The 18,102-nt window shown below is 37.6% G+C and overlaps 1 protein-coding gene across 1 annotated transcript in view; it reads left to right on the plus strand.

Annotated features, from left to right (window-relative positions):
- LCORL (ligand dependent nuclear receptor corepressor like) overlaps positions 1 to 18,102 on the plus strand; it is a 61,453-nt gene that overhangs the window by 26,149 nt on the left and 17,202 nt on the right. Inside the window, 3 exon segments of the mRNA XM_085223412.1 lie at positions 4,397 to 4,476; positions 4,716 to 4,845; positions 9,986 to 10,240. Coding sequence (XP_085079538.1) covers positions 4,397 to 4,476; positions 4,716 to 4,845; positions 9,986 to 10,240 — 465 coding nt within the window.

Genomic DNA, 18,102 nt, shown 5'->3' on the forward strand with positions numbered 1-18,102 from the left:
AAGCTGCTTGAGGGAAAAGTAAATAAATTACAATGACAACTTCGGATGTAGATTTTAGTTTTACTGGTTTATTTTTCTTACTTTTCAAGGAAAATACCTTGTAAACCTTAGAAATTATTTTACTAAGCATCCAGGCTAATTAAGTAACCACTCATGATAACAGATAGCTACCTGAAGAGGGAAAGATTTTCTTCATTATCCTAAAATTCTTTCACATTATATATGTGTAGGACTTGTATTTGCATGAATAACTATCATTCACCTTCATTATTCGTCACCTTTTTCTTTTTTTGCCCTCTTGACTGCTTTAATAGCCCATCTTCTAGTTGCAGAGCTGTCCAGTTTGTATCTTGGTATTAGGTCTTCCTAATTGTTTGCTTATACCCATGTTCTGCTAATTAGATTCAAGATCAACCTCATTCTCTCCCCCAAAGTTGTATGTAGCCAAGAGGCTATCGGTGCCTCTGATCTTTCTAAGAGTATGGTTGTCTATCTGTAGTTAAAAACTAGTACTGACATCAGTGTGCTTTCTCTCATGATGACCTGAGACAGTCATGTGCCTGGCATTTGATGTATTAACAAACACCACAGCAGTTGCCTATGTTTGCCTTTTTTCCTCTTGGAAAAGCACTGGTCTGAGGTGAGGAGTAAGACATTTTTGAGGGTATCTTTCAAAAGGCATTTGTGATACATGAAATCAGTTGCCCTGAGCCAAGGTCTGTTACTGATGTGTCATTAACAACAGCCTACATGTAAAGGAAAATATGACTAGTTGGTGGTTGTTTTTTTTTTTTTTTACTGAGCCAGATATTTGATATATCAGCTGTGCCACTGCTGAAAACTGCAATCAGATGAAGCTCTGAAGGGAAGATGTCTAGGAGGACAGTTTGAAATAATTTTGTTACTGCAAAGAGCCTCTTTCTTCCCTTTATTTCTCATGTTGTTTTTTTTCTAAAATATGGCTTGAGTGTTTGAGAAATCCCTGACAGAGCCTTTAGCCTTTCTCTTTTCATCAGTACTGTGGTTTTTAACCATTCTTTTTAAAAGTTACAATTGTTCTCATCGTTTACTCAATTTCAAAATACTTCTATTAGAGAAGTTTAGAATTGATCCATTACCTATATATTTGAGTTCTTATTCTCTCTTTCTTTAGCTCAGTGGATTCCTGATACACTGCATTAACATGAGATAGTCTTTTTTGAGTAAATTTAGTGTCATGCAGAGCTGATGCTTCTCAGGTCTTGCTTGTTTGCTGACGCATAGGGATTGCTCTCCAATTAGACTTTTAACAGTGGAACTTGAAAATTTCCAGTCCAAAGAATCTCTCTGATAAGTATAAAATCTGTCTTGGAGTTACACTCACAATCTCAATATTCATAAGTAATCCTATTGTAGTTTTAGGGAGAACTATGAAAACATGCATTTGTTAATGAAAGTGTACTGTGCATTAGTTTTTTATATGCAGACATGCTGAATGAATAGCTCTACCAGTCAGGAGTGTTGAGATTAATGTTCTTCTTACTGTACAGTCAGGAAAATCCTGTCTTTTTTTTTTTAATGATCAATTCTCCAACACGTCAAAATTGCTATGTACTTCCAGAGATGCAAACCAGCAGATTTTTAATGCAGGATTTTGCTTTACATTGGTATTTGAGAATGAAGTTTAAAGTATTACCTCAGAATTTTTATTTTTAAGCTAATTATGTTCACATTCAACATAGGACCCTCATTTTCTTTTGGGTTAATTTTATTTCTGGTGGTGCCTCTGTGATAAGGTATTTGGGAGAGTTAATAGAAGAAAACAAAAATAAAACCACCGCCAACAAAACTGCACAGCATTCATGAGAAAGGAATGTGGGCAGGGAGAAGGAACATGAGAAACGTTCTTGAGACACCAATGTCAGAGAAGGAGAGAGAGAGAGAGAGGAGGTGCTCCAGGTACTGGGGCAGAGATTCCCCTGCAGTAGCCTTTGGAGGGTACCACCTGGAGAGATAACCTGGAGCACTTGGAGAACCACTCCAAGGAAGACCTTACGCCACAGCAGATGGATGTGCCCTGAAAGGAACTACAGCCCTTGAAGAGCCCACCCAGGAACAGTTTTTCTGGAAGAGAATGTGGCCCGTGCTGAACCCCCTGCTGGAGTAGTCTTATTTTGAAGGACTGTGCCCTGTGCTAAAGCCCCACACTAGAGCACTTCTTGAACTGCAGCCATTAAGAACAATCCTCACTGGAAGAGCTGATGAAGGCCTGTAGCCTGTGGAAGGGATTGCGTGCTGAAAATGGGGAAAGTGGGAGGAGGAAGAAGGAGCAGAGAATTCTTATGAACGGATGGGGGCTTCAAGATCCATATGTTCCTTACACTTTTGGAGTTGGGGAGGAGATAAGAGTCAGAAATGAAGGACTGACTGTAAAGATGGTGGGGAAAGGTGTTTGGTTTTGCCTTTTTTTTTTTTTTTTTTCATTATGGATATCTGTTTTGAATGGCAATAAATTAAATTTACTTTCTCCAAGTTGAGTCTTGTGCCTGTGACAGTACTTGGTAAGTGATCTTCCTGCATTAGTCTTGACCCGTGAGGTTTTTTTAATCTTTATCCAGGAATTTTTTCATCTTGTTTTTCCCCTCCAACCTGCTGACGAGGGGAAATGAGAGTGATGGGTTAGGAGTTCTGGCAGCCAGCCTGGGTCAATCCACCACAATATAAAGAAAGTAGTTCATAAAGAAAACAAGCAGTATTTTTAAGCTTTAAGCACATAAAGTGGAAATGACTGGCATGGTGGAAGACCTTGTTGTTCTAGTTAAATTAATATTCACTTTTCAAAGTGATGTAGCTATGATAAAGATTTATGCACAACCAGGCTGCTGTAGGAAAGGCTGTTGTAAATGTAAAGGGAAAGCATTATCTTGAGAACAGGTGGTCACCTGTGTTCAGGAAACAGTAGACCAAGTAGCAACAATGCAGAGAAAATAAGGCTGAGTACCATGAGAGAAGACCAAGTGGACTAAATTAGCCTAGCAAAATGAAGTGTAAGGGGGGAGGGGGTGATGCTATTATCTGTAAGTATGTCAAGATACCAGATACTCAAGAGTGATAATTGTTTAGATGTAAGAACAGTGTTGCCACAAATGCAAACTGGAAGAAGTTGCTATGATTAAATTTAAACAAGAAATTGGAAGACATTCAGAGCAGTCAATTTTAGAAAATCATCAGTGATTGGTGATTTGTGAAGAAAAAAATATGTGGTGGAAAGCTAACTTGAAACGGAGCTTAGTAACACGATTAAAGAAAGTAGATGATGCATTTCCATTCTGATCTGTTTAAGTCTGTGTTTGCTCAGTAGTAGTGTAGCCCTTCTGATAACTTAAGATATGTTATTTATGTTTGCATCAGAATAAATAATTTCAAATGAGTGTAGGGTTTTGATTTATTTGTAGTGGTGACACAGGATAAAATACCTTTCAATACAATACATGTTTCTCAAATGGTGAAGGATCTATCCTAATTTCTAGCTTAGTTTGATAAAGGTTTACAGACTTTCATTAAAAATAATGACTGAGATTCAGAGCTTAATTTACTGTACTCAGATACCTAGGATAACTGTAGTACAACTGAAGCATATGAATTTATGAAGGGTGCTCTGAAAGTAATGACTTCTGTTTCATTATGTTGGCTCACCATGTCAGAGGTGCATGGTGGTGGTATGGCTATGTAGAAGTTGAGTGTTCCTTCCAATAGTCCACTAAATCTTGTTGCTGTGCAACAGATGGCAGCAGAAAGGCAGTCTGACAAAATAATATCTGACACAGAAGTATGTATGAAGCAAAGGTGTATAACTGAATTCATCTGTGTGGAAAAAAAGTGGCACCCGTTGACATCCATCAATGCTTGCTGAACGTTGATGGAGCCTGAACAGTGGATGTGAGCGCAGTGAGGTGGTGGGTGGTGCGTTTCAGCAGTGGTGACAATGGGTCACCTCCACTGGTGCAAATTTTTATGAACGTGCCATGAAGGTTCTTGTTCATCATTAGTAAAAATGCACAGCTAACAGTGGTGACCATGTTGATAAATAGTGTTTTAGTAGCTGAGAATGTGCTCTATCAGATATTGTCATTGTGCTCTTTGTATCTGTTGTAGTTTGCACGCGAATAAATAGGAGGAATTACTTTCAGAGCAACTTATGTACTTTTCATTTTAAGAAATGTGATTTGAATGGGCTATATAAGCTAGGCTAGACTTCAAAAATACCAAAGAACTAAGTGATATTAACTGCATTTTACCAATAGATGTGTACTAGGTTACGATGAAACTTAGTTAACAGAATTGTTAGATGTGTATCTTGTTCTCTGAATCCACTTTTACATGTATAAAACATCTAGCTTTTTTTCCTTCTTTTAAGACTGTGAGCCAGAAGAGCTAACTGACTGGTCTATGGATGAGAAATGTTCCTTTTGTAATTTACACAAAGAAACAGTCAGTGTAAGTATGAACATATTTAGCATGACTCCCCACCTAATTTTCAGTATAAGAATAGGAATCAGAGAACTGAATTTTGCAAATACGTTAATAATGCATTTTGACTCAAGATAGTTTAGCTATGAGTGGAAGTAAAATTATTTTTAGTGGTTTGTTATTTCATAGCTCAGTAGTTTAATTATATGTTGTACTATCAACAAACCAACTTCTGAAAGACTTTATAATTTTCATATGCCTTCTAGGATCGTGCATCAGTTATCGGTTCTTCACAGTCAACGCCTACAGAGGAACTTTCATCTCAGGGCCAGTCCAACACTGATAAGATTGAATGCCAAGCAGAAAACTATCTAAATGCACTCTTTCGAAAGAAAGGTAATGAAAGCATGTCTTTTTCTATTAAGAGATAACTTGAATCTGGAAAAATTGAATAATTTACGTTTGACTTTGATTCTAAAGTACTTCTATTAATGTACTGAGCACTATTTCTCTTTGTTCTTTATTTTTCTCCAGTCTTTACTTAATTCAATATCAGCAAATCAAGCACTACTTCTCTTCTAACTTGCCATTGTTTTTAGTCTTGTTGCCGTATCTTTTTTTCTCCTGGATCTGTGTTCATTATCTTTCTTCCCTGTGAGCTAATTATTTCTTTCTATGCCAACTCTGCTGTTCTCTGGAATTCTTAAGCACTAAATTGCTTTTGCTTCACAACAGGAAAACTCTCTTTTAAGCGAGAGAATGTGTCTTACAAATTACGAAATAGTATTTGGGGTATTCATACTTCTCAGAGTTGCAGCTTTCAATGCATTCAAGTTTGTGTTTGAAACTTAATGCTGAAACAATATTTAGAAGCTCTTTCTTTCTTTGTCTGCTCTCATTCTTTGGCAGTTGGCAAGCGTATGAGTGACTAAAAGCTGGTTCATGTAGATTACGTTCTAGTAAGCTAGTCACTACTGAGAGAAGCAAAAATACTCATTTTCTTCCTGAAGCTTCTGTGTAATGAGTGTGACTGCAGGTTCACTCATCATTTGTTTTACATGGTTTTATTGGGGGTCTAGTAAGTGTACTTGAATGCCAAAATAGGTGAGTATTACAGCCCTCCCTTGCTTTATCAAAGAAGTACAGCAAGTCAATGGCTCTTTATGCACAGACTGGGGGGAGGGGAGTGAGGGGAAGTAGTTAATTTTATGCCCTTTACTTTCCTGTACCAGGAGAAGATTACTATGCCTTTGAACCTGGGATGGGTATAATCTTCTTCTGTACAGGGCAGACCTGTTCAGCCTATGATTTGCTTATGAATTAAAAGAAATTTGGATGGAGTGCAGCAGCATTTTGAGTCCATCTTTGTTCCTTGGCTTTTCTTAAAATTGGTTATTTTCTATTTGAAATAAAATATTATCACCTCCGTATTTCTGGAACTTTTATTATAATCTAATCGAGGGACCAGTTTATATGGCATCTCCCTTGGCAGGTATTTCTTTAAATTTCTACTTCCTCATGACTTTTCTTGATCTCTTGATGTACAGTGTTTTCTAGCATTACTTGCTTTATGTTTTGCGTACTGATTCATAGAATCATAGAATATCCTAAGTTGGAAGGGACCCACAGAAATCATGGAATTCAGCTACCAGATCCACACTGGACCACACCTAAACCAAACTGTGTTTCATTGTCCAAACACTTCTAGAATTCCGATAGGCTTGGCACTGTGTCCCTGCCCTGCAGACTGTTTCAGTTCCCAGCAGTTGAATTCACCTTCTGTCATACCCAACTTGACATTTCCATGGCACAGCTCCGTGCTGGATCCTGTTGCTGTTGCCAGAGAGGAGGTCAGGGCCTGTCCCTCCACTCCCCTCATGAGGAAGTTGTAGGCTAACATGAGGCTTCCCCTCAATTTCCTCTTCTCTGGTCTAAACAAACCAAGGGCCATCAGCTACCTACTGCTCATGCACCATACCACTAAGCGATATATCTGAAAACCAGATGCTTTCTTCCTAAGTATATCATTGTTCTTTGTCCATTGGGTGTTGTAAGCAGGATAAACTTTTCACTTAATGTTTCTAGGACTGGTTGTATTTAAGATTAGGGAAGACCTCCAAAATCATCTTGTCCAAATGCCAACCCATCACTACCCCACTTATTAAACCCGTGTCCCTAAGTGCCACACATACCCTTTTCTTGAAAACCTCCAGATGTAGTGACTCTATCACTTCCCAGGGCATCATTTTCCAATGAAGTTTTTCCTAATATCCAACCTGAATCAGCCCTGGACAACGTAAGGCTGTTACCTCTTATCCTATCTCTAGTTAATCTGGGAGAAAAAACCAACCCCCACTTCACTACAGCCTACTTCCAGGTACCTGTAGACAGTAAAGTCTTCCTTAAGCCTTTTCTTCTCCAGTGTAAACAATCCCAGTTCCCTCAGCTGCTTCTCATAAGACCTGTGCTCCAGACCTCTCACTAGCTTTGTTGCCCTTCTCTGGATGCGCTCCGGGGTGTCAATGTCTTTCCTGTAGAAAGTAGCCCAAAACTGAAGACAGTACTGGAGTTACAGCCTCACCAGAGATGGTACAGAAGGATGATTGCATTCTTAGTCTGGCCAACTATGTTTTTTCTTACACGAGCTAGAGTACTTTTGGTCTTCTTGGCCTCCTGGGCACAGTGCTGGCTCATGTTCAGCTGGCTGTGGACTAACATCCCCAGATCCTTTTCTTCTGTGCAGCTTGCCAGCTGCTCTGCCACAAGTCTGTAGCATTACTTGAGGTGGTTGTGACCGAAGTGCAGGACCCCACTTCTGATCTTACTAAAGCTCATACTATGGGCCTCAGCATCAATCCAGCCTATTCAGATCCCTCTGTAGGACCTTCCTACCCTCAGACAGGTCAATACTTCCCCCCAGCTTGATGTCATCTGAAAACTGAGGGTGTGCTCAATCCCCTCATCCAAATCATCAGTAAAGATATTGCCCAGGGACAGTCCCAGTATTGTTCTCTGGGGAGCACCGCTAATGACTGGCTACCAACTAGATTTAACTTTATCACTACTGCTTTCTGAGCCTGGCCATGCAGACAGTTTTTTTCTCCAGCACACCTGTCCAAGTCATTTGCTGCCAGCTTTAAGTTGCGTGAAAATACATCATTTTTTTTGTCCTTCTTTTTGTTGATCAGTCAAGCTGACTAAACTAATTATGAGATGTAGTAAAAAATAAATGGCTGTATTGTTTTTAACCTGCTGGTGATTTTACAGTGAGTTGGGCAAGTTTATATGTGGAAACAAGGATGTTGCTGGGACAGTTTGGCAGTTAATGTGGGGTCATTCGTTTTTGTCAAAGAGGGAGAGCTGCAGTGTGTACAGATAATACTGATAGGCAAAGTGCTGTAGAATACAGATTTGAGTAGCTACAAGTTATTTAAGGTACACTAACTGAGGAAGCTTTAATCCTAAATGTGGGCTTTCAATCAAAATAAATCATTACAGTTAGTCATAATTGCATATCATCTTTACTACTGCCTTCACTTGTATTCTGGCTAGAATCTTGACAAAATCAAAAACAGAAATTACTAGGCTATAGCATAAGGGAAGACTCAGTGACACATCTGTATTTTATATTAGGAGGGCCTACAAAGTTCTGAGAGAAACTAGTGGGATATCAGAGCTACCTTTTAGTCCAGCTTCTTAGAAACTCTTCTGCTGGGTATTTGTATGCGCACATGCAATCAGTGGAATAATTGTAGCTGCCTTGTGGTATAAGCCTTCTGTCTGAAAAATAGAAGCTTAAGCAGATGTAGAATCATAGAATGGCTTAGCTTAGAAGGGACCTTAGAGATCATTTGCCTCCAACCCCTCCACACGCCCACCCCCTAGATCCCGGATGCACAGGACCCCGTCCAACCTGGTCTTGAATGCCTTTAAGGATGGGGCATCCACAACTATCCTGAACATCCTGTTCCAGTGCATCATGATCCTCTGAGTAAAGAATTTCTTCCTAGCATCTAACCCAAATTTCGCATCTTTTAATTTAAAGCCATTCCCCTATGTCTTATTAGTAGATATAGACATATCGATTTAAAACTTAAAAGTAGCTATAATTGTGACTCCTGATAAAAATGTCTTAAAATAAAACTTTTTGTTCCTACAAAGTATATCTGGTGCCATCTGCTGATAATAATTAAGAAACATTTGCTAGTGAGGCTTAAGCTCAGAGGTCTAGTACTTCTCCCGAAACACAATAAATTGCCTTTTCAAATATTATATTATTAGTTAAAGATTGTAGCAAAGTATAGTGAAGTGTAGTGAAGCTTTGACACTGAACTTAAAATTACAGGTTTTTACCTGCTTTTTTTCATACTTTTTGGTTGTTTGTGTTTCTTTTAAGCTAAGTTGTTGATCAGTAATTTTCTCCACTTGACAGTGGAATTACGGCTTTAGGCAGATACTTCTGTTCCTAGATAATAATTAATTCTTATGAAGACCAAATGCTACTTGAACATTTTGTAGATTCATTATGCAGGAATCAGAAAATACCAATAAATGAAGCACACCTGTGTCTGAGTGTTATATGACTGGGAAAGATTTCTTGTACGTATTCTTTAGCATTCTTCAGAATTTCCAGAAACTCCTATTAAGTTTTATAAATTTTGCTAGAGTTTCGGTTGAAGGAGTGTCAGAAGATAGGCCTTCAATCAAAAGCAGATTTTTGTAATTCATACCTTGCATTTGGTCTCTTGAAAATGAATTGTCTAGCATATACTCAGTCTTTGAAAATAGAGAAGCTCCAACTTACCTTGCAAAAGCAGACCAAAAGGCATTGGCAGGAGTCATCTTAGAACAGTCGTCTGTGTCAGCAGACCAAATACATGTATTTGTAATGTTTTGCAGCTTTGCAACGCTTTCCTGGTGTTTAGAATAAACCTGAAGCACTGTTTTTTGTTGTTTTTTTCTGTGGGACTGTTATTATATGAATGCATTTGTACACAGTTTATATATGATTTAGAACAGGAAAAAATGTTTTTTTCTCTCAAATGATTTAATTGTTAGCACTTGGAAAATGACAAAGGAAGATTATTTTAAAATTCAACTGCTTGTAATATTACCATTTATGAGAGACCTTTCAAGTTGCTTCGTATCAGTTTTGGCATTGAAACCTTGAATCTACAATGTGGATGTCATCTATTATACACATGAAACAACTCTTTATGATCAACTTCTGCAAACTTCTGTGTGATATAAAAACTAATTTGTAGAATTGCATTTTTAAAATATATATGTATTTTTAGTTGTTTTTTGAAAGTAGCTTCTCATTATAATCATACTGTATTACTGATGCCTGCCAGACATGCTCATCCAAGTGACCAATAAGGAATACTTGTAAGAAGAATTTGCTAGGCATCTTAATTGTGCATTTGAAATCCTTGCACGTATTCATTGTGCTTATGTGAAATATTCTTTTCAAGGAAAGTATTTTCATTTTTCTTAATACATCTATTGCTTGTGTTGTTGTTCTTTTCTCTCCTAGATCTTCCTCAGAACTGTGATCCTAACATTCCCCTAGTTGCTCAGGAATTAATGAAAAAAATGATCCGCCAGTTTGCAATTGAGTACATTTCAAAAAGTAGCAAAATTCAAGAGAACAGAAATGGTTCATCATTTGAACCGAGTCTGATATGTAAAAGTATCCAAATGAACCAAACGGAAAACTCCCTTCAGGAAGAGCAGGATAGCCCTCTAGACCTCACTGTGAATCGAACTCAAGAACAGAATACTCAGCAAGGTAAATATCTCTTATCTGTTTATCTGTATTTTTATGTCATTTACTACCTTATTATATCTTTCTACTTCAAAAATAAAAAGTTTTTTAAAAAAGTACCAAATAATGTTTTCACTTTCCAGAATAGCAGTGAGTCCATAAGAAAAAAGAAATTATTTTAATTGATTAAATAAAAAGCTGTTTAAAAGCATTTTTTCATACTATGTATTTGGTGGTAAATATCCTAGTTTTGTAGTGTGTGCCTTTAAATGTGGCATGGGGATTTCTCAGCTTTAGAGCATTTAGTCATCTCACTTGTGGCTATCGCAGGTAATAGTAGCTTAAGATTTTGTTGAAGAATTTTCTGAGGAAAGAGAGAATATGCTAGAATTTTAGAGAACAGAGTTCATTCTGACCATTTAATCCTTGGACACTGATTAAGTACAGACAGGTCAGAATGATGGAAAGAGGAATTTTCTGTACTTAACACCTAATACCTACAGATCAGTACAACTTTGTTGAGAGTAAAGCAAGAAAAATAAGGCTGCTCATTATCATTTACAAATAGGAAACAATATCTTCTCTTGCCTTGAGGAATATTGTCATCCAAAATGGATAATAAAATCACAGGAATGCTTTGGACTTTGAACTTGATTTGGAGTAGCAGCAGTTTTCAGGAGGGACTGTGACTGTCACGTGCAACTGAGAACACTGGCAAAGTCAGCTAGTCTCTGACAAATACAAGGATCCATGTTAATCCAATTATACTGCAGACCACAGAGGAAAGTGAACCCATGGGTCATGTAACATACTGCAAGTTAAACAAAGATAGAATTGTAGAATTAAGATTTTATATGTGTATACAGTCTTCAATTAGATGGTATATCGTTTAAAAAAATGAAAGATTTTGACACAGACCTGCCTTGCTGAACATGCCTATTCTAGATGAAATTTAAGCATCCTTTCTCTTTGACTGTAGAACCTTTAAGAAATTGCAAAATTCTTGCATTTATTCTGTGTGGTAAGCAGAGGCTAGCTCATGCTTGGATTTGGACAAAATTTACCTTGTGCAGATGAATTCTGAGAAAATGTGTCTTCAGAGTGTTTAGAATTATGTATCTTCAAGCAAAACATCTGAGGCTGAAATAAATAGCTGCTTGGCAGACAACGTGTTTGGAGAACTTTATAGATGTTAATCTTGCTATGAAGTTTAGAGCTATTGAAAGAAAAGGAAATATCAAAACAAAACTAGAAGGAAAAATGTTTTGAGCCATCTAATCTACCAGGGAAGTTGTATTGCACTTTCATTTTTCTATAAGCATATAATTTTAGGACTCTTAACTTCCCACTGTAGTGGTGACAGAAAGACAAGCAAAAAAAGATCAAGATGGAAAAAGGCAACCTGCGTGTTTTTACTATGTTCTAGATGCAGTGGCTGCTGAACAGTTATTTCAGTTAGCTGTTGTAAGCATCTATAAATTATTCTACCTCCTTCTCATGTATTGTTCTTTTACTGAAGACAGCTTAAAGGTACAGAAATGTTACATGCTTACAGAAGAGAATTTTGAAACTTGAGGTACTGCCCAAATCCTGCTGGCATTTGTATCATCAACTTGGACCAGCTTTTCTGTGGCACCGTACAGTGATTTAGTTCTAAGAACTAATACGGTGGATGCCCTGAAAGTAATGCCGCCTATTTATTCGCGTGCAAACTACAACAGATACAAAGAGCACAATGACAATATCTGATAGAGCACATTCTCAGCTACTAAAACACTATTTATCAACATGGTCACCACTGTTAGCTGTGCATTTTTACTAATGATGAACAAGAACCTTCATGGCACGTTCATAAAAATTTGCACCAGTGGAGGTGACCCATTGTCACCACTGCTGAAACGCACCACCCACCACCTCACTGCGCTCACATCCACTGTTCAGGCTCCATCAACGTTCAGCAAGCATTGATGGATGTCAACGGGTGCCACTTTTTTCCACACAGATGAATTCAGTTATACACCTTTGCTTCATACACACTTCTGTGTCAGATATTTTGTCAGACTGCCTTTCTGCTGCCATCTGTTGCACAGCAACAAGATTTAGTGGACTATTGGAAGGAACACTCAACTTCTACATAGCCATACCACCACCATGCACCTCTGACATGGTGAGCTAACATAATGAAACAGAAGTCATTACTTCCAGAGCAGCTCTCATATAATACTGCTCTTTGGGTAGCGTTATGAAATTGATTAAAGCTTTCATCTTTTAATTCAGTTATTAAAAAAAGTTAGCAAATAACATAAAACTCTTTCTTCAGTCAGTACACTCATAAATACAGTACCGTTATTTGTTCCCTTTCTAGAAGTATTTGATGATCTTGGTACTCTTATTATTTGCTTATTGTAATTTCCAAACGAAATGACAGTATCAGGGTAGGAAGTTCAAAACTCTACATTTCTCAAAAAAAAAAAAAAGATTAAAAAAAATGCTGAAAAGTTGAAATCTTTTCAATTTGAATTCTGTCTCTCTTGTGAAGCAGGGAATAGCAGGGAATAAACATAAAGACTTCAGGTTGATTTTTTTTCAATTAGGCATTCTTTAAAATTGCAGATCTTAGAACAAATGCAGGTCTTTTTCCTTTATTATGAAAATGATTATTTGATTCGAGAGGAAATTTTAGGCTTTATTTTCCAGATCACAAGAAGCATTTGCTTGTACTGAATAGGTCCAAGTGTTCAGTGCTGAGAAAAGGTAATCCAGGTGTCCTCAGGGGCAGAATCTACCTTGACCTCAAAGTTTCTTACCTTCCTTGGGTATCTGCAGCCTGTCTCTGAAGAACTCTCATAATATTCAGGTTTGTCACTTCCAGCACTGCTTGTTGCCAGAACCTCTGTGTACTGGGTTTATGTGGCACTTTTCATAATGAGAGGGCTTTAGGGATGGCCTCTGTGAGACAGTGCCAGGTGATACCTCATCCCCGGCCCAGCTACTTCAGCAACAGATCCTCTACAGTCCAAAGGGGAGTGCAACAGCTAAGTTTGTGGCATCTCTCTGAAAATACATTTAAGAGACTGGCTTCTTGATTGCTACATTGAATCATACTGAAACAATTCCAAACACTTAAAAAAGAAAGATGATGGTGTTATCTTTATTATTTTAATACACTGTTCTCATAATATATATTGGGAAAAATACTATGCTTTTTGAACATATGCATAGTACGGTTCAAAAAAGTAAACTGTGTAAACTGAAAAATGTATTCGAGAAACAAAGTGTAATAATTTTGTATGAAAAGGTGAATCTAGGGGCAGGGTTCAGAATTCCATTTCTTCTTTGGCTGTCAGTAGTGGTAGCAGTTATACTTCCGATCATTTGTTCATTTGCTTTTTCTTCAGCAGCATAGGGGGAAGAATAAGAACAGGAAAAAAGAGTTGGAGTAAGAATTGTTTTACCATCATGGACAAATCTAAAACTTGTCTTAGGGGAAATCAAATATTTATAATAGTAGGCAGTAATTTAATTGCTGATTCAGGTACCAGAAAACAAAACAAGTACATTAAAATGGATATCTTTTCTCAATCTTTTCCCTTGCTAACTTTCACTTCTAATTCTTGTACAAGCCTATCCCTTTACCGCTTTTGATGTTACGCATTCAAAAAAAGTGGGGGGATGGGATTCATAATCAGTACATAGGTGTTTCTACCTGTGGTTCCTCTTTCCTCATTTTTTCTCTCCACTTGGGGTTCCCTTTACTGTTTCTCATCATTTTAGTTCCCTCTTTCTTTTTTGTCCTATGTTTTTTGTTCTTTCTTAAATTTGTTTTGCCACAGGGAGCCACCAGCTAGGTTGGGTTCAACTTTGCCCTGAGTGAATTGTTGGAGCTGAATGGAATTAGCTATGACTGACTGCAGTGGGGCTTGCCCCTGATCTCACAGTGGTTACCCCTGCAGCTCAGCCCCACTGCCACCACCACTTTGCCATATACACACCATATATAGTCATACACTTTCCATTTGCCAGTGTTTTACTTTATAAAATTGCATATCAGGTCAGCAAAAATGGGCTAGTCAAGGTGGTAGTTAACAAAAATTAATAAATAATAAATGTAATAATATAATAATAAATTAATAGTTAATAAAAGTTGTTTGAGCTCTTACAAATAGTTTTCTGAAGCTTATTAGAAGGAGAAAAAAAACCCAACGGATAAGGAGCTTCATTTGCACAGTTAATTGTAAACATCTGGAACTGGTGCGACAAAAGGTTTTAGAGATGGACAGTGTTAGTGGGTTCAAAAAAACGCAAAAAAATGCAGCTTCCCAGCAAACAGATCCGAGGCCAGATTATGAAGATAGTAGTCAGGAAGAGAGATTTCTGAGGTCTGGCAGTTGCTGGGACAGTAAGAGAGGTATGCAGTACAGGTGGTGGCCAGGCTGATGCGTTCTCCTGTGCTAGGAGTAGAAGTTTCTGATACATCTAGAGTTAGAGGACTGAGTAGAGTAGATCATCTGACTTTAGATAGATAATTTGTAAGAGATTTCTTGAAACCCAGAAAATTAGATATTTGCTAAAATGAGTGCTGAAATTTTATGGTAGGAATTCAAGGGTTCCTATAAAGGCCTATTCTTTCTGGTTCTCTAACCTTGCTAGTTTGGAGGAGACTCAAGTTATTGTTCTCCTGTTTGTTTTGAAGAAGCTTAGCATACCTTGGTATTTTTGTACCTGATGATGTGGTGCTGAGAAGTCAACAAGGCAGTGCTAAAGCCATTTCTTTGAAGTTCAAAATCATCTGATAAAAAAATCTGATAAAAAGCATAAAGAATTTCATTGGAATACCAAGAGGAGCAGACCTGAAAAACTTGTAGCAGTTTGTCTTTATTATCTAATGTTTCATAATTGTTAATGAGTACTGTCTTGGTAATTGTCATGTTTTTAGCTAACGAGTGGAAGTAATTCTGTAGATCTAATTTGAATCACCTTATATAGTTTTTTCTGGTCCTGATGTCATTTTCTTCCTGTCTAGAATTCTTGTCTAAATCATCTGGTTTGAGTGATTTGAAAAAATAATAGAAAATGCTGTTTTGGTTTAAAAGGTACTATTCCTACCTTGCAAGTAATTTAGGTTTTCAAGGTTCACTGTTCACCTGTACAATATGGTTGTGTTCTTCAATACTAGAAAACTGTGTGATTTTGGGCCCCATATTAATGCGATTGCGGAAGGATGAGTTGCATCTGCTTCATTCTTTGTGTTTTCAGTAATGTACCAGGGAAGAAGCATATTCTCAAGGGGCACTGCTTTTCAAACAAATTCCTGTTTGCCATGCAGGAGATAATGTGCATAAAATTATTAGAGTATGTGTGAACATCACATCACATGAAAAATTTTGTTAAGCTGAGAAAATAATCTTGCTGAACCCAGTCAGTGATGACTTTCCCTGCTCTTTTGTGCAAATATCAAATCTCTCACATTTCTCTTTTGCTCTTCTTGCTGGTGATCGCCTTTCGATGATCTTTAAGGTCTTTTCCAACCTGAGTGATTCTATGATAGTGATTCTGTGATAGAACATAGTCTTCAGGGAAGTGCAATACACATATTTAATACTTGCATTTTCTGTGTTGGATATTCAGCTATCTTGAACCTAAAATGATTCTTCAGTCTGCTTACCTTTTAGAGGCCCAAAATGTATCTAATTTTCTTGCCATAGCAGTATATTTTCAGTACTGTGCTCCTTTTAGTGATTTTTACAGCTTACTGAGGGCTTTTGTTGTCAGAGGCACTTAGGAAAACAGGAGATAAAAATGATATGATCTGTTCAGATTTTGTCATGGAATCTTTCCAGAGCCTTTGACTTTTTCTCTAAGAATCTTGTTAGCTTCAATTTCTTTGTACGTTGATTAGACAGAGCCATTCAGGTTGGTTATCTTGATATTCCAAAGTCCTTAGCAAATCATTCTATTTCAGTTATGGGTTAATTTGTTTTTTTCCAGCTGTGTATTTCAGAGCGTGTTTTCATTTTGCTGTTTGTTTTGATTTTAATCTATACCTGGTGTTCTTTTGTTCTTAGTAGTCAGGTGATAGTGATCTAATGATTAACCTATGAAGAGAGGCTAAGTGAACTGGGTCTGTTTAGCCTTGAGAAAAAGACGATTGAGAGGGGACCTGATCCAGGTTTATAAATACCTGAGGTGTGGCGGCCATGGTGGTGAGGCCAGTCTCTTTTCAGTGGTGCGTGGAGACAGGACGAGGGGAAACGGACATAAGCTGCAGCACAGGAAGTTTGACACGAATGTGCGTAAGAACTTCTTCACGGTGAGGGTGACGGAGCACTGGAACAGGCTGCCCAGGGAGGTTGTGGAGTCTCCTTCTCTGGAGATATTCAAGTCTCGCCTGGACGCCTACCTGTGCGACCTGGTGTAGGGAACCTGCTTTGGCAGGGGAGTTGGTCTCGATGATCTCTAGAGGTCCCTTCCAACCCCTACAATTCTGTGATTCTGTGAACCCTTTGCAACCTGATCAGTTGTGAACTTTGAGGTAGTTTTCTGAAGTATTTTTTCTAGTGATTTTATCCAGTGATTCTTCTAAGCATTTTATGTCATGCTGCCTGTGACTATCAATTAACTGAAGGTGGAAATTGTGAAAGCAAATGCACAAAGGCTAACATAGTTTCTATCACTAGCAGTATACAACAGATGAGATCCATCTGTTGCACAGGAGTTGGGAATATTTTACAGCTGGGTAGGCTGGATAGTCCCTGCAGAATATTTCTGCTGTGATTTTAATTGGCTTTTCTTTCTGAAATATTACTGCTTCAGAAAGCTTGATTTAGCATTAACTATAGTGCTTCCTTTACAATCCCAAGGGTTTAAGAAATACTTTGAAGAGAACAAGTTTAGGAGGAAAGGGACATCTTGAAAAGTATTTATAAATATTTTTTCCCCTGATCTACAATGCTAATTTTTCTCTTTTTTCCAACATAAGATTGTTTGGCAAAACCAGTCAAAAGCTGTTTTAAGCAGACCAAAACAAATAGGTGTATTTATTTCCTCACAAAACTCTATTTCTTAGCAGTATGGGTAATAAAGCAGAGTTAACCTAAGAATTTTTCTGAATTCTTGTTTGAGTGCTGGCATTTGGGAAATTCAACCAGTGTTTCATGTTGTACATCCAGGGCTATGGGAAAACATGCAATTGGTTAATATTTTACAGATAATACATAATAACATAAAAATGATACTACTGTAAAAAGGACAAGCAGTGACGTTGCTTGTGAGTGTTGAAACTCAAAATTAGATTCATAGAGCTCAGACTCACAACCAGCCCAAGGTTGAAACAGAGAATCAAGGAAGGCAGGTATGAAACTTAAGTATGTTTAGGGGATTTATCAATACATTAAATGCGATTTAAAAATAAAAGCCAAAAAAAGCAACCTAAGCAATAATTAGAAGGAAATTTTCAGCTAATGAAGAGATTTGCTAATTTTCAATGTTACTAAATGTTGATTTAAAATTAAACACAGTTTTTCTTTTTCAATACTTGATAAGTTTCAACGTCCAGCTATAAATTTTGAACGCAACATTTGCCAGTGTCTTGACAGAGTTAATTCTCACCCCAGTTTAGGTCTTTCTGGTTCTGTAGTCACATTATTATATCTGTGTGGGGGCAGCAGGTGTGTATGTGTAAACAAACAGCTGGAACCTTTAATAACATAGGTCCCATATACTGAAAACATGGCTTGAGCTCTCTTTCTTCCCATTTGTTGGGATACTACTACTGTTCCTTTCTCATCCAGTTGTCTGATCTGATCTCAGAACAGGAGATTGGTCTAGAGATCTCCTGAGTACCATTCTAGCCTGAATGATTATGTAAATCTATGATTTAATTAGGC

The sequence above is a fragment of the Meleagris gallopavo genome, chromosome 4 (genome assembly GCF_905368555.1).
Source record: "Meleagris gallopavo chromosome 4, MGAL_WU_HG_1.1, whole genome shotgun sequence".
Taxonomy (NCBI): Eukaryota; Metazoa; Chordata; class Aves; order Galliformes; family Phasianidae; genus Meleagris; species Meleagris gallopavo.